Source organism: Sus scrofa, chromosome 3 (genome assembly GCF_054392235.1).
Source record: "Sus scrofa isolate SSC_HxYL_T2T_F1_AM1 chromosome 3, Sscrofa_HxYL_maternal_Yorkshire_Landrace_v2.0, whole genome shotgun sequence".
NCBI lineage: Eukaryota > Metazoa > Chordata > Mammalia > Artiodactyla > Suidae > Sus > Sus scrofa.
Window position 1 is genome coordinate 53,007,876 of NC_139385.1, and position 24,053 is coordinate 53,031,928.

Consider the following 24,053-nt stretch of genomic DNA (forward strand, 5'->3'; position numbering starts at 1 on the left):
CCCAAGCGGGGCTCTGCGCCCATTTCACGGACCGGGAAGCCGAGGGGCGGGGAGCACAGCCCTGGGGGTGGCGGGTTGGCAGACTGCCGCGGGGAGGCGCACAGCCGGAGACCAACCTTCTCGACCCTCTCCGTCGAGGGCGCCCCAGCCGAGTGGAAGCTCAGCGGCGGCGTCTAGCCACCAGCCAACCCAGGTGCGCGCCCTTTCCTGATGGGGGCCGCCTCGGGGCGACGGACGTGGGGAAACCGAAACCGGCCTCGCCTCGAGCAGGTGCTAGGGTTCCTGGGCTGGTCCTCCAGCCGCATTCCGCAGGTGGAGAAACTGAACCTGGGAGAGGGGAGCGACTGTTTGACGTCCCCGCGGCAGCCGGGCCTGGGATGAGGGTCTGGTAACTCCGGAGGGAGGGGTGGGCTGGTTGTTACCTTAAGCGATTACTTTCGAGTTGATTCTGTAGGGGGTTCACCTTCCTGCCCTGCTCGGGTATGGGAGATGCGTCCGAGGCTCAGGTTCCAAGATGGGCTTTGCTAAATTCGAACCCTTTTAGAAACATAACCAAACCCTGATCTTGTGCCCCGATGTTCCTGGAGGCGACCTTCAGTGCTCTCTGTCCCCTCTCCCTCAAGCCTGAGGAGTCTCTGCACAACGGTGCCCCAGGCTAGGCGCTGAGTTGCAGGGGTGGAAGCTGGGCCTGGAGAGGAGCAGCCTGGCACAGGTCACACCCTGCCCAAGCTGCAGCCAGTCACGCTTAATGACACCTGCCAACTTGGAGGGATGCCTGCACCCTTTCAGACGGTGAAACTGAGGCATGTGGCTTGGTGCTATGGGAGCTAAGACCCGAAACCTGCCCCTGGCCTGGCGAGTGGATATATTTTCTTGGACTCTCTCCCGTGGCCTGCTGCCCAGCTGTGAGTGTGGTGTTTTGCCCCTGTGTGTGAAGACAGTGTGGGTGTGCAAGTCGTGCCACACTGCCTGGTGAGTGTCCACTGAGAGGTAGAGGGTCGCGTCCAAGGTCAGCCAAGGACAGGCAGGGGGAGGCCCTGGCTGCATACCAAAGGCCTTTGCAGAGGACTCTCCTGGGTCTCCAAATCCAGAAAGGGACTGTCAGAGTCCAGACAGTCCCTACCCTCTGGCCTGTCCAGCCCTGCTTCTGACCAGCAGCCACTCAGCCTCCTCCCAGATGTGAGCCCTGGGGGGGGGGGGGGTGTCCCAGCCCGTGAGCCCTTTCCTGGGAATTTGGGGTTGGAGCCCCTCCTCTGACCTGGGGTGTGTCTCTCTCTCTGCCTTAGTTTCCCCACGTCCTACGTGGTGGGCAGTGTATACCTGCCCCAGGCTTGTGGACAGGCCAGGGGGAGCCAGGAGGGCCCAGTGCACCCATCTGGCCAGGGTTCTGCTCCAGGATAATGCTGTTGTCCCGACTCCTCTGTCCCATGACCCCAGTCTCCTGGACTCTGAACTTTGTGTTCACCTCTCCCTGGGGGGGGGAAGTGAAGTAATGGGTATGGGGGTCTTTGGCACCATCTAAATCCCAACAAGGGGGGGGAGTGTTTTTCCTGCAGTCTGTAAAATGGGTGCAATTTTCTGCTTTTTCTAGAGGAGGTATGAGAGTTCAACCAGAGAGTCCTAGGATTCTCCCCTCATCTCCCAGGTGAGGGGCAGGTGGCAGGAGGCCGGCTCAGAGCAAGGCCTTAAGTCTCTGTTGAATGGCCAACTGGGAGGCTGCCCTCTTGCTACCCTTACAGCCCTGGCTTGTCCCTGGCCCTGTTCCCAGAGCAGCTGCAACACTCCCTGATTGGGGAGATTGTCTGGGAACACGGCCCTGCAGGAGGAGGAAATCAGGGTTCCAGTGGCCGAAGGTGACCCTCCCCCATGTCCCTGAAAGAATTGTGGAGGCAGGGCCCAGAAGTGGGCAGCAGGACTGCTGGCTGGCTGAGTTCATGCTCTGTGGGCATCCTCTTCATTCCTGCAGCCTGGCCACACAGCCAGCCTGGGCCCATTTCACAGAGGGGAGACCAAAGCCCAGAGGGAGTGGGTGGCCTCTGTGCTGCTGAGGCCAGCTCTGGCCTTCCATGAGGGTGGAGGCAGAGCTGCTGGATGAAGGATGCTCCCTGCAGCCTCAATCTTCTCCCCGAGAGGTTTGGAGAGGTGCCCTCTTCAGGGCTGGAATGAGCCTAGTTCTGTTCTGGAGGAGAGTGTGTGTTCCGCAGGTGTGAGCTGACATGCTGTCAGGGGAGTCGCTGGGAGACCCGGGTCTAGACTCTGGCCAAGGTAGCTCTGCACCTGTGCCTGCCTCAGGACACACAGCCAGGGCATGGGCCTCCACATGTGGCTGCCCCAACTGCTGGGGTCTTGGGGGGTCCTCCTCTCCATGGAGTACCTGTGTACACATCACCCTTTTTAATTTCTCTTTGAGAAATTCCTCCCGAGGCTTCCTCTTTCCACTTTGGGAAACTGAGACTCAGAACAAGGAAGTAACTGTCCAGTCCCATGGGGACTCAGGCCCTCAGTGGGCTGGTCCAGTGGCCTGCTTCCCCCATCTCCCTCCTGTACCTGCGGTCCACAGCCATGGCTGGTATAAAAGGTAACTTATTTACCTGGCCCCAGCCAGTGAGGTCAGGGTTTGGGGGCCTTGGAGGCTCCATGAAGGGGGACGGGAGGGATGGGCCTGTGGTCCAAGGTTCCAGCTGAAAGATTAACAAGCAGGATTGTTCTCACTCCCGCTGGCCAGGCCGCTTGGGGGAGGCAGGCTGGGAGGACGGGCTGTCCAGTTCAGGCCGTACATCCCTCTGTGTGTTAGGGAGTGGGAGGGAGTAAAGCCTGGGCTGGAGAATTAGATGGGGAGTATTGGGTGGGTCTGCTTCTCCACTGTGCAGGGAGCCTGTAGGGTTTGCCTTTGGTTTGTATCTTGTTTGCAACAAATCCACGCCCTTTGTTTTTCCTGTTGTTTATCCTCGTCTTTGAGATTTATTTGTACTTAGTAAAAAAGATGGGGGTCACAAAGGGTGCAGAGAGAAAAATACACCAAAGGTTGAGGGGTGCAGGGACCCAGCCAAAGGAGGGCTGGGGGAGGTACAGCATCCACTGTCTGAGTAGGGCTGCAAGTAGGTGGGACGGGCACCAGGGCTGGGCGGTGCTGGAAGGAAGGGACAGCTGGCAGTGGGGGTAGCCTCCTGCAGGGACCAGGCCAAGGAGGCGTGTAAGGTGTCTGTGAGGGTTTTCAGCAAGGGAGGAAGGAGGTGGGATTTGCTGCTTAGACACCAAGTGTGGGGAGGGGCTTTTGGGGGGCCAACTAGAGGGTCCAGGGCTCTCCAGGGCTCTGGAGAGGGCAGTAAGAAGTGTGAGCAGAGGCTGGGTTTGCAGTGGTTAGGTCGTGTGGTCACTGGAGCCCACTGGCCCACGTGCCAGCCTTGGTGATTTCTCGGAATTGCCTTGGAAGGTGGGTAGACTGAAGCCCTGGTAGCCTTCAGCACTGTGCCACCTTCCTGTCCCACTGGGGCTACTTGCCACCAGTCCTATAGAAAGGTCTGATGGGGGCACTGCTAGTGTATACCTGGGACCTTCAGCAGGTCTGTGGGCCTTAGTTTCCTCATCTGGAAAATGGGCTCAGCCCTGAGAAGGGAGGCAGGAGATCCTCTTAGAGTTGGGGTGGGGGTGGCAAGTTCAGGTGTTCTGGGTGTCATGGTCTCTCAGGGGACTTGGTCAGGGTGTGGGTGTGATGGATGGAGGTGTCCTGAGTGCTGTGGCTTTGGGCTCTAGGGGTAGGAACTAGGTATTGAGCCTCCTTTTCTGGGGCATTCCTGAGCTCCCAGCCTGGGTTCAAGATCTCTCCCAGGTGGTCCCACTCTCCTGTGATCCTAGAGAGCAGGTCTCCCTGTTTTGCAGGTTGGTAAATTGAGCCTGAGCAAGGTGAGAACCAGGTTCTGGACTTGAGGCTGGGAGGTGGTGGCACAGAGTCGGACCTGGTGGAGAGGAGCTGGGGTGTGAGGGTGGTGTCCTAGCTGACCAGGCCCCCCTGGCTCCTCTGCCTTAGCCTCTAAGCTCTCACACTGCTGGGGACTGAGCTTGCCACCTCTCAGAGAGGAGAGGGTTCTGTGAGGTACCCAGTGCAGGGGTGTGCTGTGGGAAAGCCCCCCCCCCCCCTTACCAGAGTTATTTCCTCAGACCTTTCATTTTCATTTTCACAAGAAGACCCGGTCAAACAATACAGCAATGCTAGGAGCGGGGGCTCCCTGCCTCTGATAGGGGTGTGAGCCCGTACTGGCTGGCTGGAAATGCAGAGTGTAAGGGCGCAGGTCTGGGGAGGAAGAGCACCCCCATGCCGAGTCTCCGGGAAGCTGCTCCTACCCCCAGCCCTGCAGCATACCTAGCTCTAGGCCACCGTGTTTTCACGGGGCCTGTGCTCCAAATTCTCTTTAACCTTCCCCTTAAGACTTCAGTTTGCCGGTCAGGCCTGTTCCCTCTCTGTGGCGTCACCCCTTACCCTCCCACGTTGATGAGGCTCCAGGAAGCAGAACATGCTCTGGGCCTCATGGAGGAGGGGGGTTCGTTCTGTCCTTTAAGATGTGTGACCCCTGGGCTGGTGAAACAGCCCACATTGCTGTCTTAGGATGGGCGTCCTTGCCACACCGGAACCCAACCGCCTCGCAGGATGTGGCTGTTGGCAGCCAGGCCCTCTCCCCACAGCAGTGGTGGTTTCCTCACTGGGACTGGGACTGGAGCTGCACATCGTCTCAGTCGGCCCCCACCTGGCTGCCCGCTGCAGCATTTACACTAATCTGGTCACTCAGCTGGTCAGTGTGGTTTGTACCCAGACACGTGTGGCTGCAAAATTGGCCTGCTGCCTCACTTCCTGGAGCCTCTGCTGCCCTCTGTGACTCCCCATGCCAGGGGTCATCCAAGCTGGTAACATAGGGTCTGGGTTGGGCCCTGGGTAGGGAGTTGGGTGGCCATGCCCCGGAGCCTGGAAGGCCCACCAGGGCACATCAGGCAGTCAGTTAAATTCAGCAGTGACACTTGAGGATTTCTCCCCACTCTTAACATTTTTTCAAATATATCGCAGAGTTGGAGTTCCTGTTGTGGCTCAGTGGTTAACAAATCCAACTAGGAACTGTGAGGTTGCCGGTTCAATCCCTGGCCTCACTCAGTAGGTTAAAGATCTGATGTTGCCATGAGCTGTGGTGTAGGTTGCAGATGTGGTTCCGATCCCGTGTTGCTGTGGTGTAGACCGGCAGCTACAGCTCTGATTCAGCCCCTAGCCTGGGAACCTCCATATGCCTCAGGTGTGGCCCAAAAAAGAAAAAAAAAATCGCAGAGTTTAAAGACTTCATGACCACACACCCGTAATCCCCACCCCCAGCTCCATCTTACCCCTTAACATGTCACTAGTTCTGCTTCATCACATCATTTTCTATCTCTTTGCCCGTCCTTCAGGGGTCTTACTTTTTTGATGAAGTTCTAGTTGTATCTTTAAGGGATGGATCCAAGTTCATCGCTTCCTCCTTTCACGTGCCAGGTGCTGGTGCGGGTGCTGGGCAGACAGCCGCAAGTGCTCCCACTGCTCTCCCCTGTGCTGACCCCCCCCACAGGGGCCTCCCTTCCTGGAGGGCTGCACGGGAAGGTGCTTGGCCATGGAAAAATGGAGAAGTGGCAGCTCTAATTTGGGGACTGGGAAGTGTTTGCTGCCCAGTCACTCTGGGGAAGGCTCCACGTGGCTGCCCTGTGGCTGCCCTGCTGTGTCTACCCAGTTCCAACCCCCAATCCACTTCCCTAGCTGAAAGAACAGCATCTGTCCAAGTCCAGGATCCTGAAAAAGGAAAGAGATTCTTCCAGGGGAGTGCTGATCACAGCTCTCAACTGATAGGTCATTCATTCATTCATGCATGCATTCTTTCACGCATGTGTTCATTCCCGCTTTGGCACCTGTGGAGACAGAGCATGGTGATTAATTAAGGACCTGTGCTCTGGAGTCACAGTTGGCATCCCACTGTACCACTGAGTACTGGGTGACCCAAGACCAGTGAGGGTAAGTGTCCAGATTGGGGGCACAGGGTGGGTACCATGTCCTCCGCACCCTGCTTCTCCGAGGCTCCCCACCCCTTCCTGCCTGCAAGGATCTGCCTGTCTCCTGCTGCAGCTGCAGGGCAGAACAGCCTCCCAGGTCCTCCCTGCTGTGCCCTCTGCCCCAGGGGTTATGTGCCCCTTCCTCTACACGTTCACCAACCTGGTGGGCTGGTCTTTTTGATCCCAACCAAGCTAAGAAACCAAAAGTTATATCTTAAATTTTAAATTTTCATTTCTTTGAATTGATACATATCCCCTGAATTTTTCTTACAGCTTTATCGAGGTATTATTCACATGCCATACAATTCACACATCTCAAGGGCACAGGAGTTCCCATTGTGGCCAAGCAGGTTAAGAACCCTACATAGTCTCCAGAAAGATGCGGGTTTATCCCTGGCCTGGCTCAGCATTGCTGTGACTTGAGTCTTAGGCTGGCAGCTGCAGCTCTGATTTAACCTCTAGCCCAGGAACTTCCATGTGCTTCAGGTGTGGCCATAAAAAGAAAAAAAATTTTTTTTTTAAATAAAGCGCACAACTTGGAGTTCCCTCTGTGATGTAGTGAGTTAAGAATCTGAGTGCAGCAGCTTGGGTCTCTGTGGAGGTGCAGATTCGATCCCCAGCCCAGTGCAGTGGGTTTAAGCATCCTGTATTTGTCGCAGCTGTGGCTTGGATTCAGTCCCTGGCCCAGGAACTTCCATATGTTGTGGGTGCGGCCATAAAAGATAAATGAATAAAGTGTACAACTTGATGGCTTTTAGTATATTCACAGATATGCGCAAACCTCACCGCAGTTAATTTTAGGAGATTTTTATCACCCCAAAAGGAGGCTCCACATCCCTTAGAGGTCACCTCCCAACTACTCCTCCCCCCAGCCCTAGACCACTACTGATGTACTTTCTGTCTGTGTATGCCTGTGCTAGACATTGCATATGAATGGAATCATACAATATGTGGGGTTTTGGTGACTAGTTTCATGGGCTGAGCATCATGTTTTGAAGGTTCATCCATGTTGTAGCATGTATCAGCGCTTCATTTTTTTTTTTTTTTTTTTTTTTTTGGCTTTTCAGGGCCACACTTGCGGCACATGGAGGTTCCCAGGCTAGGGGTCCAATTAATTGGAGCTACGGCTGCTGGCCTTTGCCACAGCCACAGCAACACGGGATTCAAGCCGCATCTACAACCTATACCAGAGCTCACAGCAACGCTAGATCCTTAACCACTGAGCAAGGCCAGGGATCGAACCTGTGTCCTCATGGATACCAGTCAGATTTGTTTCTGCTGCGCCAGGACAGGTATTCCACTTCATTTCTTTTTATTTCCAGATAATAGTCCATTGTGTGCCTGGACCACATTTTTCTTTATCTAGATTCATCAGGTGATGGACATTTAGGTGGGTTCTACTTTTTTGGCTATTATAGTCCTTCTGTGGACATTTGTGTCCAAGTTTTCCTGTGGATGTGTTCTCCTTTCCCTTGGGTATATGGCCGGGTGGGGCATTGCTGCATCATATGGAAATACTCGCTGTGACTGTTGGAGAAACTGCAAAGTGGCTGCCCCATTTCCATTCCCAGCTGCAGTGTGTGAGGGCTCCAGTTTCTCCACATTCTTGTCTTTTTTTGTTTTTTTTTTGTTTTGTTTTTTTGGGTTTTTTTAGGGCCACATCTGTGGCATATGGAAGTCCCAAGCTAGGGGTCTAATCAGAGCTGTAGCTGCTGGCCTACACCACAGCCACAGTAACACCAGATCCTTAACCCACTGAGTGAGGGGGATCGAACCTGCAACCTCATGGTTACTAGTTGGGTTTGTTAACCACTGAGCCATGACAGGAACTCCTCCACATTCTTGGTATACCTGTTATCGGGTCTTTGTCATGGTGGATATGAAGGAGTACCTCCAGTGTGAAGCTAAGGATGTTGAGCGTCTTTTCACGTGCTTATTGGTGGCCTTTGGAATGTCTTTAGTGAAATGACTGTTCATATCTTCTGCCCATTTATAAATCGAGTTGTCTTTTTATAATTCAGTATAATAATAATTTATACACTCTCTTTTTTCTTGTCAGGTCCACATCTGCGGCATGTGGAAGTTCCCAGGCCAGTGGTAGAATCAGAGCTGTACCTGCTGGCTTGTGCCACAGCCACAGAAATTCCAGATCCAAGCTGCATCTGTGACCTACACCACAGGTCATGGCAACACCAGAGCTTTAACCCACTAAGCCAGGCAAGGGATAGAATCTGCATCCTCCCAGACATTATGTCAGATTCTTAACTAGCTGAGCCCCAACAGGAACTCCCAATTTATACATTCTTAAAATAATCTCTTATTAGATAGAAGATTTGCAAATATTTTCTCCCACTCTGTAGGCTGTCTTTCCCCTTTTCTTTCTTGCCTGCCTGCCTCCTCTCTTTTTTGCCTCCGTCTGCAGCATACAGAAGTTCCCGGGCCAGGGATCAAACCCAGGGCTATAACCAGAGCCACAGCAGTGGCAATGCCAGATTCTTAACCTGCTGAGCTGCAAGGGAACTCCCTTAACCTTCTTGATAGTATCCTTTGAAGCACAAATTTTCTCATTTTAATGAAGTCCAGTTTATCTGTTTCTTTTGTTGTTTGTATTTTGAGAAGCCATTGCTTAATCCAAGGTCAGGAAGATTTACCCCTATGTTTTCTTCTAAGAGTTTTATAGTTTTCTCTTATATTGAGGTATTTGATTCATTTTAAGTTAATTTTTGTATATGATGTAAGACCGAGGTCCAACTTTCTTCTTTGGCATTGTATGTATTGTTCTCCCAGCACCACTTGTTGAAAAACGATTCTCTTCCCATTGAATTGTCTAGGCATCCTTGTTGCAAATCATTTGACTATGTATGTGAGTTTATTTCCGGACTCTCAGCTCTTGGCTTGGCCTATATGGCTGTCTTTATGCCAGAAGAACCCTGTTTTGATCACCGGAGCTTTGTGGTAAATTTTGAAATAAGGAAGTACGAGTCCTCCAACTTTGTTCTTCTTTTTCAAGATTGTTTTGGATTATTCTAGGTCTTTTGCATTTCCATTTGAAATGTAGGATCAGCTTGTCCGTTTCTACAAAGGTGGCCACTGGAACTCTAATGGGTTCATGTTGAATCTGTAGATGAACGGAATTGGGGTATTGCTATCTTAACCATGTTAAGTTGTCTGACCCATGAGCATGTAATGTATTTCCCTTTATTTGGGTCTTCTTTAATTTCTCTCAACAGTGCTTTGTGGTTTCCCCAGAGTTTAAGTTTTACACTTCTTTTGTTAAATTTATTCCCAAGTGATTTATTCTTTTTGATGCTCTTATAAATGGAATTTTATTTTTTTGGCCACACCTGCAGAAGTTTCTTGGCCTGGGATTGGACCTGTGCCACAGCAACCACCCAAGTGGGTGGACTGCAGTGACAACACTGGATCATCAATCCACTGTGCCTCCAGGGAATTCGTGGAATTTCTTTTTGGCCACGCCCACAGCACGTGGAAATTCCTAGGCCAGGGATTGAACCTAAACCATAGCAGTGACAATACCAAATCCTTAAGCACTATGCCACCAGGGAACTCCTGGAATTGTTTTCCTAATTGCCTTTTTTTTTTTTTTTTTTTCCGTCTTTTTGTCTTTTCTAGGGCTACACCCACGGCATATGGAGGCTCCCAGGCTAGGGGTACAATTGGAAACCTCATGGTTCCTAGTTGGATTCATTAACCACTGAGCCACAGCCAGAACTCCTGCATTTTTAGTTTACTCATTGCCGCTGTACTGAAATACAATGTATTTTTGTGTGTTGATCTTGTATCCTGCAACCTTGCTGGACTGTTTACTGGTTCCCATAGACTTTTTTAGCAGCTTCCTAGGAGTTTTGAAGATACTTGATCAGGTCATCTAATAGAGAAGTTTTGTTTCTTCCTTTCTGATGTGAATGCTGTTTAATGTTCATAATTAATCGCTCTGCCCCCTGGTTTGGGGCAGTATTTTTGTTTCCTTATTTACCCATCTTTTGGTCATGATTTTTGTCTTATTAAGTGCTATCTATGTAGGAAGGATACTCAGCATGTGTGTTGCAAATACCCACACTCCCTTGTTCTGCTGTTAATTAGGACTCTTAAGCCCTAGGTCAGTCATGTCTTCGGGCACCCTCTCTTATCTGTGGGTGTTGGGCAGGTCAGCCACCTCTCCAAGCTTGGTTCCTTGTGTTAAAATGAAGATAGTAACAATTTTTTCCCTACTCTTTTCTGTGGATGGTTGAGCACTGCACAAGGTCAGGAATTGGGGCCTTTTAGAGTCTGTCAGAATTGCATTGCTGTGTGACTCGAACATTGGACTTCTGCACACGGAAGCCCGAATCCTCCCAGACATGCCATTTACATTGCCCAGCACGCTTGCACCCCTGCCACCCTCAGTGTGTCATCCAGCCTTGCTATGTTCAGTTGCCCCATCTGTAAGGTGGAGATGGACCGCCTTCCTCATGTGGCTGTAATACAGTGAAGCACTTATTAGATGCCCAGTGTTGTTTGTACTGTTCCAGAAGTCAGCCCCCTTTTCCTGGCTAAGTGCACAAACCCAAAGGGCCCCCTAGACTCACACATCACACCCCACCCCCCAGCATTTCAGCCTGGTGAGACCCCGCCCAGTATCTGGGTTGGGCAGAGCTTGTGGGTGCACTAAATGTGGCTTGGCCAGCCACAGGCAAGCACCGTCCCTCACTGTCACTGCCCACAGAGAGGATCTGGGGCAGCCTCAGCCTCCCCGAGGGGAGAAGGCAGAGCTGAGGCCCTATGAACACCCTCACCCAAGGTCAGGCAGGGCCAACGTGGCCATGGAAGGGGTATCTTGACCTCCCTGAGCCTCACTTTCCTCTGGCAGGGCTGCTTGTGCATAGACATGGGACGTGCGATTACAGGGTGCGTGGGAGCATGTGTGCAGCCCTCCCCAGTGATAGCCACCACCCTTGGGCTGTCCCACTTGTGCTTGTCCTTATAGCCCATGTGAAATGGTGTTCCATGCATCCCACAGTGGATCCCCTAAGTGGCTGCTTTCAGGTGGATGTGGATTTTGGCGGCCTCTCCATTCCCCCACGGATGTCCTGGGTACATACTTTGATAACAGAGCCCTCCAGAGTTTGTTGGCGAATTGGTCGTGGATTGAGAAAAAGCATCCAGGTAGGTTCTAAGTTTGGAGCTGGGAGCAAGTGAAGGATGGAGGTGACTGACATCAAGGTTGGAATGGGGGAGGCCAGGTAATGAGCAGGTTGGCCAGTGCAGGATCCCGGCTGGGTGTGGCAGGCTGAGTGGGCAGCAGGACATCTGTGCCTGGGTGACAGTTCTAGCTGGGGGCATCACGTGGAAGACAAGTGAGGGGGTTTTGCAAGTTGGTGTGCAATAACCGGGTCCTCAGCCTGAGCAGTGCAGCCTCTGTCCCAGCCTCCACCATTGCTCCCACCAGGCCCCTGCCCCTGTGAGGCACAGACACTGCTTCTGGTCAATGTTGCCACAGGCCTGGGCCGGACCACCAGCACAACCAGTCACCCCTTTGTTTGGGACTAACCACTTTATGCACTAGTATTACACCGTGCTCAAAAATCAGAAAGTTCCAGGAGTTCCTGTTGTGGCTCAGCAGCAACAAACCCGACTAGTATCTATGAAGACACGGGTTTGATCCCTGGCCTTGCTCAGTGGCTTAAGGATCCGGTGTTGCCATGAGCTATGGTGTAGGTCGCAGATGTGGCTTTGATCTGGCATTACTGTGGCTGTGGTGTAGACTGGCAGCTGCAGCTCCAATTTGACCCCTAGCCTGGGAACTTCCATATGCCGCAGGTGTGGCCCTAAAATTAAAAAAAAAAAAAAAGTTAGAAAAGCAGAAGGAAGGGAGTTCCCATTGTGGTGCAGTGGAAATGAACCTGACTAGTACCCATGAGGATGCGGGTTCAGTCCCTGGCCTCATTTGGTGGGTTAAGGATCCAGCATTGCCATGAACTGTGGTGTAGGTCCCAGACGCAGCTCGGATCCCTTGTGGCTGTGGCTGTGGCGTAGGCTGGCAGCTATAGCTCTTATTCAACCCCTGGCCTGGGAACTTTCATGTGCCATGGTTGTGGCCCTAGGGGGAAAAAAAAATCAGAAAAGTTACAGAAAAGCCCCTTGCACTCAGGCACCAGGAGGCATGCTCCAGAACATTGGAGCAGCTTCATTCCTTATTCTTGGACACTGGAAACAACTCACACACCCATCACCAGGGAACTGGGAAGCAAACAGGGCCATCCATACAATGGGACTCTGCTCCACTGTAAATATGACGTCTCACACGTGTGTATTGAGAAGGTTGGCTCAGAGCCTCCTTGCCTGGTTCTGAATCTCTGCCCTACAGCATAGGAGCTGTGTGACATCAGGAGGTGACTTAACCATCCTATGCCTCAATTTGCTCCCCTGTCAAGTGAAGAAAATGATGGTTTTCCCCTGGAAGGTGCCTTGTGGATTGATGTGTTAACGCACATAAAACGTTTGGAACGGTGTCCAGCACGCAGTAAACTCTATATATTTGCCCACTATTGTCACTATTACTGTTGTATAAAAATGCTTGTGACTGCCATTTTATCTGAAGTGCCTCTCTGTGTCCTTATGTAAGGACATCATTGTAACACTTTAAGACACCATTGCTGCCATTCATGTCACATGTCCTTTGATGAACTCAGCCCCACAGCTGCAGATGTAGGTGGTTTCCAACCTCTCGCTCTGTGTACACCTCAGAAACAAATCTCCTGGTATAGAAATCCTGGCCACAGATACATAACTATTTCCTTTGGCTAAATACTCAGAGGTATACACAACACAAAGCTCTTCATATACTTTATCAAACTCCACCTAGAAAGGTTTGGATTGGAGCTCCTGCTGTGGCACCAAGGTGGTGTCTTGGGAGCACTGGGACGCAGTGGGTTAAGGATCTGGTGTTGCTGCAGCTGCTGCTTAGGTCAAGACAGGCTTGGATCTGATCCCTGGCCCAGGAACTCCATATGCCATGGGGTGGCCAAAAGAACATTTAGATCTGCACCCCCACCAGCAAGACGGAGGGAGGTGGCTCCCAGACCTTTGCTAACTTCACATGTGGTCTTTTTTCCTTTTCCTTTTTGCCAAGTGGAGGAGTAAAAGTTTAGTTCTCATTTGAGTTAGTGTTTCTTCAGCTACAGTGAGGCAGGAATTTTCTCACATCTGTTGGCTACTTATACCTCGTGTAAACACTGGCCTATGCCAGAGCCACAGCAGCTCGGGGTCCAAGCCGTGTCTACAACCTACACCAAAGCTCACTGCAATGTTGGATCCTTAACCCACTGAGCAAGGCCAGGAATCGAACCCACAACCTCATGGTTCCTAGTTGGATTCATTAACCAGGGATCAGGGATCAGATCCAAGCCTGTCTTGACCTAAGCAGCAGCTGCAGCAACACCAGATCCTTAACCCACTGCGTCCCAGTGCTCCCAAGACACCGCCTTGGTGCCACAGCAGGAGCTCCAATCCAAACCTTTCTAGGTGGAGTTTGATAAAGTATATGAAGAGCTTTGTGTTGTGTATACCTCTGAGTATTTAGCCAAAGGAAATAGTTATGCATCTGTGGCCAGATACATAACTATTCACACATTCATCCGTTCTGTTTTACTTGCATGTTCAGCTTTTTTTTTTTTGGTTCGTTTTTGGGTTTTTTAAGGGCCATACCTGAGGCATGTGGAAGTTCCCAGGCCAGGGGTTAAATTGGAGCTACAGCTGCTGGCCTATGCCACCGCCACAGCCATGTGGGATCCAAGCCACATCTGTGACCTGTACAGCAGATACACGCTGCACTGGATCCTCAACCCACTGAGCAAGGCCAGGGGTTGAACCCGCATCCTCATGGGTACTGGTCAGATTCGTTTCTGCCGCACCCATAACAGGAACTCCTGTTCAGCTTTTTTTTTTGATGTGTTAAGATCCCTTTATAAATTATGAACCTTTGGCCTATGTTTTCCAAATATCTTTTCCTACTTTTTTTCATCTGAGTTTGTTTTTCAATTATTATGGAGTAACAAAAGTGTATTTTTTCCTTGTCATGAAATCACATCTGTTCATCTCTCTCCCTCCTTCTTCCCCCTTGATTCTGCCTTTGGGGCTACACTTGGATAATTATTGTCTTTTTCTCTTATTATCTTTAGATGTGTGTTTCTCTGATCACCCCCATGAACATCTAGAGTTCACTTAATGTAGTTCAGCTCCACTTTTGTCCCCAGGCCCCTGGCCATGGGGATGCCACTCCCAGTTGTCTGGGTGGCTGCATGACCTTCTCCAGCGCATTGTGTGGTCACTGGGGCAATGACACCTATCCTAGGCAAGGGCTCCTGCCCAGCCCCAGTCCTCCAGGTCAGGATCCTCATGCTGTCTTTCCTCTCTTCTTTTTTTTAAAAATTTTTTCTCCTCTCTTCTCTCCTAGGCATGTGTGTGCAAGTGCAGTCACCCTCACAGGGTACCTTCCAAGTACTTCGTGGGGACGGCACTTCTGTGGGAACTGTCATCATGTTCCACTGCCCCTCGGGCCACCAGATGGTGGGGTCTGGCCTCCTCACCTGTGCCTGGAAGGGAAGCATCGCTGAGTGGTCTTCAGGGACCCCCACGTGCAAGAGTGAGGCCCACTCCCCCTGACCCACCCCCAGCTCAGCAGCAATCCTTGGGGCGTGCTGATCTTGTCACATGGATGGCATGGGTGTCTACAGAGAAGGTGCCATGGACCTCTGTATAGGGTCCTGCTCCCAGTGCTGGTGGTCTCTGGGGCTCCAGGTAGCTCAGGGCAGGTAAAGACTCAAGTTCTAGCAGCTACTCCAGATTCTAGCTCTGCCACCGACTTGGCCTGTCAACTCCAAGAGGTTACTTGTGCTGTCTGAGCTAGCACTTTATCTATTAAGCAGAAAGCTTGTTCATTCATTCATTCCTTCTTTCATACACACATGGCAAATCTTAATAGGATATTCCATGTGGCAAGAATTCTAGAACTGGGGACACCAGGGGCCAGGATGTCTGGGGGAGGAAATGGTTTTCTAGTTATATTTGTTATACAGGGTGTTGAAGAATAATACCCAGCATAGCATTTTCCAAAGAAAGGCTACATATGTTCTGTGAATGTGTATTATGCATTGAAAAGGGCTCTATAGTCAATATGGCTCAGGAAAGGCTAAGTTCATAGGCTGCAGGACTTCTTAGAGCCTTTAAAATATTCATTTGGTGGTTGAATCTCTGAGGAAAGTGTTAGGATTAGATTCCGAGAGATAGAAAACTCAAGATAATGTGGGTTACGAAAATAATGGGGGCTATGGGAACTTCCTCTTGTCCATGGCTCTGGGGATGGGGAGAATGGCACCCTGTGGTAGTGACCCAGGCCCTTTCCATGCCATGGCTCTGTTGGGCATGACCTCAACTACATGACAGCAGCAGTAGTTACAAGATTAGTTTCAGGGCAAGGAAGGAAGGAAGTCACCTAGAAGTTGTCCCACACTCCTCCCCCCTCTTTGCCACTGACCAGAATATGGTCATGTGACCACAGGTAGCTGCAAAGGAAGCTGTGAGATATAGTCTTTAGTCTGGATGGCCAGTGTCCAGCTAGGGCAGGGGACTAGGGACTGGGAAGTATGATCAGTGTCCACTACAGAGGAGAATATGCAACGTTGTTCAAATTAGGATCCTGGGCCTTGATTTCCCAGAACATCCTTTAGAACCTGAGAGAACTAGTTTTTACCATATTGCTAGTTTTTGATCACACAGCCAATATGTGCCAAAGGTTCTTTGACCCCCAACACTGGCAGTTTCCTTGCTTTTGCACTTTCTTGGAAAGTGACCTGAGAAACATATATGTTCCTGAAGGGTTTCACCAACTTGAGGTATTGTGAAAATAGACCGTGTGTTGTCTGCTGTTCTCTGGTCTCAGGGGCCCAGGCTACAGTGGGCAGGACCCAGGGGCACCATCACTGAACTCCCTGTCAGAGCTTCCCCCAGTGCACCACCAAAAACTCCTATACACCCTCCAAAACCGTGTTCAAACACCCCCTTCTTGAGGGGTCACTCTTACCTGAGAGCCCCACCCTACAACTGTTGCACAGACCTTCACCTCCATTGCCAGTGCCTCCCACCTCCCCGATGGAACCAGGCTGGCTGAGGCCAGGCTGGGCCGCTGGTCTGGACAAGCTGTGCCCAAGTACTGGTGTTTGTCTCCCTCACAGCTATACCACCCTATGAGACCTTTGGCTTCAGGGTGGCCGTGATCTCCTCCATCGTCAGCTGTGCCATTATCCTGCTCATGTCCATGGCCTTCCTCACCTGCTGCCTCATGAAATGTGTGAAGAAGAGTGAGCAGCAGCGGTCAGACAGGTACAGTGGCCCAGCACTGCCAAGGGGCATCTTCTGCAGGCATCCCAGGCCTCCTGGGCGCATCAGGGAGCAGGGCTGCAGGGAGCTTGCATCTTGCTGTTCACAGAGCAGCAAGGGCATGGAGGACTGTGGCTCATTGGCTTGGTGTTTCACAAGACAGGCGGTGAGTACCTGGGAGATTGTCTTGGTCTGCAGCCTGAGTGTGCACAGTGTGTACTCTGCTGTGTGGGGGGCATGCAGGATGGACACACAACCCCGTAACTATGGCCTGCACCTGGGGTCTGGCCTCTACTTTGCTTCACTGAAGCTTATCCACCATTTTCATTTTATTTCTTTCTTCTTTTCTTTCTGTTTGTTTGTTTGTGCTTTTCAGCAACGCCTAGATCCTGAACCACAGTAGGAATATCCCCCTCCCCTCCACCTTTGTTTAATACACCTTTTTTCCCTTCTTCTTCTTCTGTTTATTTTTTCGCAGGGGGTTGCGGGGGCGGGGGGGCTGCATCGGTGACATATGGAAGTTCCCAGGTCAGGGATCAAACTTGAGCCACAGTAGTGACAACGCTGAATCCCCACCCACTAGGCCACCAGGGAACTCCAACGTATCCCCCCTTTTTGGTATTTTTTAATTGTGGTAAGACACTTACTACATCCAAATTTCCATTTTAACCATCTTTAAGTGCACAATTCAGGGGAATTCGTTACACACACAACATTGTGCTGCCATCAGCTCAATTCATCTCCAGAACTTTCCACCACCTGTCTTTGTAAGTAGAGTTTTCCTGGTGTTGATTCATCACCCATGACTGCTTTTTCCCTACAGCAGCAGAGCTGAGTCATTGCGACAGGAGCTGTATGGCCCTAAAATACTCACCACAGAGGCTTGCAGGTGGTGTCCTGGGCACACACATCTGAATGTCCTTCCCCCGTCTCTCCGCAGGGCAGCCCAGCTGTGGCTCCAGTTGAGAGGCGAGGACTTGGAGACAGTACAGGCCCCTTACCTTGGCCTCAAGGGCCTCAACAACAACAACAGCAGCAGCAGTGGGGAGCCCAGAGTCCAGCCCATCCATGGGCACGACAACCACAGCTTCACCACGTGAGCATGGGCAGGGCAAGGGGGCAGTGGGACAGTGGCGAGGGCGGGACCTGACTTGGCCAGAGAACCTGGACCCCATGGGCATCCGCTGTCCCCACACACTGGGAGCCTAGGCTCACCAGGGCTTCAACCTCCACCCCCAAGGCAAGGGCCAGTGACCTTCCAGCACCTGTGCCCAGAGCTGCCTCCCACCCCATGTCTATCTTGTTCACCCCATGTCCAGAGAAGGAAGCTTCTAGACATGGGTATTTCTCTCTCCAGGACCCAGCAGGGCTCCATGGTGCCCTGACAACCTGCTGGCTCTTCCCATCCCCCTCCCTGCTCCTCAGTTTCTGTCTCTCTTTCAACACATACACACACCCACACACACTCACACACACTTTTTTTCCTAAACCAATACAAGGACATTTCTTCCATATATATATTTGTTTGTTTGTTTGTTTGTTTTTGTTTTTTTAGGGCCACACCCACGGCATATAGAGGTTCCCAGGCTAGGGGTCTAATTGGAGCTACAGTTACCGGCCTACTCCACAGCCACAGCAATGCCGTATCCCAGCCGCATCTGCGACCTACACCACAGCTCACAGCAACGCCAGATCCTTAACCCACTAAGTGAGGCCAGAGATTGGACCCAAAATCTCATGGTTCCTAGTCAGATTCATGTCTGCTGCACTACAACAGGAACTTCTTTTCCATACATTTTTTTTAATGCAAGGAGTCTTCTCTAAGCTGAACAGTTAGAACATCTCCTAAGAGTTCCTGTTGTGGCTCAGCGGGTTACAAACCTGACTAGTACCCATGAGGATGCCGGTTTGATCCCTGGCCTCACTCAGGGAGTTGAGGATCTGGCGTTGCTGTGAGCAGTGGTGTGGGTCACAGATGCAGCTCGGATCCTGTGTTGCCGTGGCTGTGGGTAGCCATTTTGACCCCTAGCCTGGGAATTTCCATATGTGGCCCCAAAAAAAAAAGCAAAAGAAAAGAACATCTCCCAATGTTGCCAGCTTTGAGTGAGCACCCTCTGGCCTAAGATCACAGGGCTGCCTGGTCTCTGGGCTTCTTAAATGGGACAGGATATTTATCTTCGGTGGTGCTGTTTTTTGTGGGCCCCAGGCTAGTGGTCTTCTACAGACACTATGTTCTGGACTGTCTGGCGGCCCCTTGTGACTGCACTTGGGCAGCATTCCTGGAGCGGGTGCCCCATAGGTGGTGCTGGTACAAATCACAGACATGGGTCAGGCTGTCCCCCTCTGGGCACAAGGACGGCACGTTATTGGCTGAGATGAGTCCATTGTCAGGTAACAAAGAAGTGATTCTGTGGAGTTCCCGTTGCAGCACAGTGGAAACGAATCCGACTAGGAACCATGAGGTTGTGGGTTTGATCCCTGGCCTTGCTCAGTGGGTTAAGGATCCAGCATTGCCATAAGCTATGGTATAGGCTGGCAGCTACAGCTCTGATTAGACCCCTGGTTTGGGAACCTCCATATGCCCCAAAAAGACAAAAAAACAAAAACAAAAAACAAAGAAGCGACTCTACTAAGGGTCACTCTGCTGCCCCCATGACCTCTGACCTGTGGCTTTAGTGTCCAGGGATGATCCAGTCAGTCAGTTTTGATCCTGGGAGTTATGGAATAATGATTTTAATTCTATTACCATCCTGTCCTTCCTCCTATGGGGAGTGAAGATGAGTTCTGTTTTTTCCTTCAATTTTGTTTTGTGATTGTCTCAGTATCACTCTGAATTCATGGGTATTCTTGCCTAAAACCTTATTATGGGGAAATCTCAGGAATACATAGAAACAGAGAGAATAGTGTGGTAACAGGTCTCCCCATCTGCCATCCTCCGCAGCCGCGTCCTCCCATGTCATCTGGACCCCTGTTTCCCATGAGCTCCTGTCCATCCTTGGTGGGGGCTCTGCTGTGCTGCCTCATGATCTTGCCTTTGTTCTCTGAGGGCCTCCTTCCTCCCACAAAGTTCCAGCCCATTTGGAGCTTCCTCTGTCCCCCCAGGGGGCTGAGCAGAGGTGGCCTGCCCATTTCCTCAGCCCGCCCCCCAGGAGCTTCCAGGGAGCCAGGCGCTGCCCCCAGTCTGACGCCGCACTGTGTGCTGACTGTGCCTCAGTGTCCTCCCTTGTGCAGTGAGAACCATGGAGTGCCTGCCGCCCAGCCCTGTGGAGTCAGTGATCTGGACCTGGCCCGGGGTACGGGTTCAGTGAGTGCTAGCCATTGTTATCCATTCTCCTCTTGTTCCCGGTGCGCATGGGAGGAAACCGAGGCTCCGGAGATGGCAGGTGTCTGTCTGATCCCATGTCCACACTCAGCATGCTGGGCCTGGCTGACTCCGGGAGCGGCCAGGCCATCAGGAAGGAGCTGACTCCTCCATCCCTCCCTGAGCTGTGCATGCACCTTAGGCCATGGCAGAAATGCCGCCTCGAGCCCTTTCCACCTAACTTGACTCGTCGTTGTGTTGCCTTGGTTGTCCATTCGCTCCAAATTACTTCAGCTGCTGTGCTCAGGTTCACATGTGCCTGTGCTTAAGCTGGTTTTTGGGCTTTTTTTTCTTTCCAAAGATGACATTTTGGGCCGATCTTAGGAACAGCCTGTTTAGGCCAAATTGTCCATATATATTTAGTACCAAATTTTTTCTCCAGAAATCTGGCACTAGTTAAACCATTTTTACAGCCATGCTACATCAAGTGTTAATGATTTGTTTTCTTTTCCTTTTAGGGCTGCACGTCCAACATATGGAAGTTCCCAGGATGGGGATCAAATCAGAGTTGCAACTGCGGCCTACACCACAGCCACAGCAATGCCTGATCCAAGCTGCATCAGCCACATATATGCCACAGCTCACAGCAGTGTGGGATCTTCAACCCACTGGGTGGGGCCAGGGATTGAACTCGAATCTTTATGAATACTAGTCAGGTTTATTTCCACTGTGGCATGACAGGAACTCCAGTGATTTGTTTTCAATAGCTCACTTAGCAGGTATGAGTTACCAAGGTGATTCTCATCAGCATTTCATTGATCAACATTGAGAAGTGTTTCCTCCATACCTTTGCTTGCCAGTTGCAGTGCTGGTTTTAGTCATTTTCAGTTTGCTCTGCTGAACCACCTGCTGATGCTTCTTCGCATCAACACCAGAAGCTCAGTGTACACTGTGGAAGAGATTCTTACCTGTTTATTGGCTGCAAGCACTTTTCTTTTGGCTTCAGTTATGTTGGGGTTGTCTCCTTTTCACAAGTCATGTTTCCCTGGTGGGTATCAAATCTTCTCCACTGCCCCCTGCCCTGTGGCAGCCCCTCCCCATTAGAGACCTGTGACATATTGTCTTGTATCTCAGTTGAGAAGAGTCCCAATGAGTTAGAGAAGGAATTGTGGCCTCTCGGGAGGTGCCATCCTAGACTAGGTGCAGGTACCCCGTTCTTCCACTACTGGGTGGCGAAATCTGCAGTAGGGCAAGTTGTGCCCCCTTGGCCTCATTTTTATTTCATATATGCTTCCCAGGACTCACTTTGTATGGAGGCGTGTTGTAAGCTCTTCCAAATATTACCTGCTCTAACCTTAGGAGTGGGCACTGTTTTTATCCCATTTTAAGAAACCTGTCCAGGAGTTCCTATTGTGGCTCAGCAGGTTAAGGATCAAACTAGTATCCACGAGTATGCAGGTTTGATCCCTGGTCTTGCTCAGTGGGCTAAGGATTTATTAATAATTAATTGGTTCATTCACTTATTCATTGAAGCAGCAGATAAATTCTTAATTTCTACTGCTCCCTAGAGCTTTTCTGAGCATTAGGTGTGGGTGGGAACAGAGATCTGGGAAAGCTTCCTGGAAGAGGTGATGCCTGCAGTGAGCAGACCGGGGGAACCTGCATTGGAGGGGAAGGAGAGAGACAGTGTCTTAAGGGGAGGAAGCAGCTGGGCAGCCTCAGGAAGCAGAGGCCAGTGTAAGTGGGAGACAGGAGCAGGGCCAGGTGGGGCCAGGGTCTGCTCGGCCTGGAGAATGAGTTAGTTTGTGGCTCAAGCGCTAAGGGAGGCCACAAAGGAACTGAAGATATAGAAGGTGGGATATCGAGAGTTCCCATTGTGGCTCAGTGGGTTAAGAATCTGACTAGTATCTATGAGAATTCAGGTAATTGATCCCTGGCCTTGCTCAGTGGGTTAAGGATCCAGCATTGCTGCAGGCTATTGTGTAGCGGCTGATGTGACTCAGAGCTGGCGTTTCTGTGGCTGTGGTGTAGGCCAGCAGCTGCAGCTCCAGCTCCAATTTGACCCCTGGCCTGGGAACTTCCATTTGTGGCAGATACGGCCCTAACAAGGAAAAATAAAAAAAGAAGGTGGGAGACCTGGTCCCAGGCTGCCAGGGGAGAGCCAGACAAGAGTGAGAGTGTCCTCCAGAATTCCATGGGGTCTCAGTGTCCCTTCTCTGCCTGGGCATCTTGGGCTGCATCGTTTATGCTCATCCTGAACAAGCCCCTTCCTCTCCAAAGCCCCAGGAAGCCCCATCCAACTCTTGCAGATGGGTGTGCTACTCCTTGGGTCTCCCTCCAACAAGTAAGGGGCCTGAAGCCCAAGGAGAGGCACCAATGGAGGGGCCTCTTGGGTGCAAGGCAGCTCTGGCCAGAGGAAATGGGGCTTCTCACCTCAGGGCACAGTCTATCCCAGGCCCACTGAAGCCAGGGCCCAGGCACCCAGCTTGGGGGCAGAATAGGGATTCAATGGGGTCTCCACTCTTCCCCCAAGCTCACACCTCCTCTCCCTGCAGAGACCTCGGCGAGGGCACCAGAGGTCTGGCCAACATGGCCCGAGGCATGGACAAGGACCCCTGGACCCTCAGTGGCCCCACCAGCTCACCCCACGCCCAGGTGATGGTGCACACAGCAACCGCAGGGCAGACCCCGCCTGCCCCCACCATGGGAGTGCTTAGATAGCCTGCAGCCTATGTCCTGGGGTGGCAAAGGCAGAGGCCAGAACCTGTCCTCCACACCAAGAGGGCCAGCGGACCCCACCAGCCGGCGACTTGCATCTCAACATGTGTCCAGTTCAAGATTGGTCAGTGAAATCAGCTTCCTAGTTTAGGGATCTCTCAGGGCATTAAGCTGGGGACCCTAACAGGGGGTGTCCTGTCCTAGGGGATCCCAGCTGTGGCAGTTTTTATAGATAGGCTTCCTTGAAACCACTACTGAGTTCCCAGAACCAGCTGCGGGCTCCCTCTAGCCAGGCTCCTTTGAAGAGACTGGGGGACACTTTAAGCACACGTAGTTTTGCATAGCAGAGTGGGGATGTGGCAGCAGGTGACAGTGGCAGCAGGTGACAGTCACAGCTGGCCGCCTTGTGTGTTCCCCCATAGGGCATGCTGCCTATAAGCAGGGACCCAGATGAGGCCCTGCATCCGTTATCTGTAAAGTTGTGGGAAGGGGTATGAAATAAACAATTCTGTGAAAAAGTAAAAATCACTGTCTTTGAATTTCAATCCCTACATAACAAAACCTCAAGTGAAGTGGCACAAAACCTTGTTACAGCTCGGGATTCCAGGTTTGCTGGGGAGTCCCTCCCATGTGGTTGAGGTCACCTGGTAGCACGCACTGGCTCGTGTAGAAGGCTGGCTGGGTTGCTGCCAGGTGTCAGGAGAGACCTCATGGGGTGGTGGCCACCTCAGGTGGCCTGGGCTACCTCACATCCTGGCAACTGGTTTCCACAGTGAGAATCCCCAGTACAAATCTTACCTTTCTGGGCCTTAGAAGTCACCCTGGGTCACTGCTGCTGTATCCCAGGGTTGGCAGTTGGATGACACTTCCCTCCTGGGCCAGTTGAGAGAGATTTGCTGTGTGAACTGTCTGACCATTGAGGACCCTCAGTGAGGTTTGCCCTCTGACCCTTCCTGCTTCCTGGAGGCCTTACAGCCATGAGGAAGAGAGCCTGACAGAGAAGAGCAGGTATTCTTGAAGGAGGTTGTGCTACCCCCTGAACCCCCTGACCTTAGGCCACATGGCTCACTCCCACACCTGCCTTCTTAGCTCAAGAAATAGTAACCACTGTGGTTACATCATGCGGGATGGGTGAGATTGTGCTGCTGAAACAAACAACCCCTATCTGAGTCAGCTCACGCTTCCATAGCAAATACCACAGGCTGGGTGGCTTAAAATACAGAGATTCATGTCATAGTTCTAGAGGCTGGAAGTCCTAGATCAAAGTGATGGCTGCCGTGTTTTCTGGGAAGCACTCTGACTGGCTTGCAGGTGGCCACCTTCTCACTGTGTCCTCACTGGGCTTTTTTTTTTTTTTTTTTGTCTTTTTGCCATTTCTTAAGCCGCTCCTGCAGCATATGGAGGTTCCCAGGCTAGGGGTCGAATCGGAGCTGTAGCTGCCAGCCTACGCCAGAGCCACAGCACCGCAAGATCTGAGCCACGTCTGCGACCTACACCACAGCTCACGGCAATGCCGGATCCTTAACCCACTGAGCAAGGCCAGGGATCAAACCCGCAACCTCATGGTTCCTAGTCAGATTCACTAACCACAGAGCCATGA

The 24,053-nt window shown here is 51.6% G+C and overlaps 1 protein-coding gene across 8 annotated transcripts in view; it reads left to right on the forward strand.

Moving 5' to 3' along the window:
* SUSD3 (sushi domain containing 3) overlaps positions 1 to 22,978 on the forward strand; it is a 29,025-nt gene extending 6,047 nt beyond the window's left edge. For 3 of the 8 annotated variants that reach the window (XM_085018359.1, XM_021088140.2, XM_021088142.2), the window contains 4 exons: positions 14,513 to 14,701; positions 16,290 to 16,437; positions 17,375 to 17,530; positions 22,291 to 22,978. In XM_085018359.1, coding sequence (XP_084874485.1) covers positions 14,515 to 14,701; positions 16,290 to 16,437; positions 17,375 to 17,530; positions 22,291 to 22,456 — 657 coding nt within the window. In that variant the 5' untranslated portion in view covers positions 14,513 to 14,514 and the 3' untranslated portion in view covers positions 22,457 to 22,978. Of the gene's footprint in view, positions 1 to 128; positions 389 to 2,430; positions 2,579 to 14,512; positions 14,702 to 16,289; positions 16,438 to 17,374; positions 17,531 to 17,791; positions 17,947 to 22,290 lie in introns of those variants that run through there. The other 5 variants (XM_021088141.2, XM_021088139.2, XM_085018357.1 and 2 more) reach the window with 5 other exon arrangements.
* Positions 22,979 to 24,053: the final 1,075 nt, after the last annotated feature.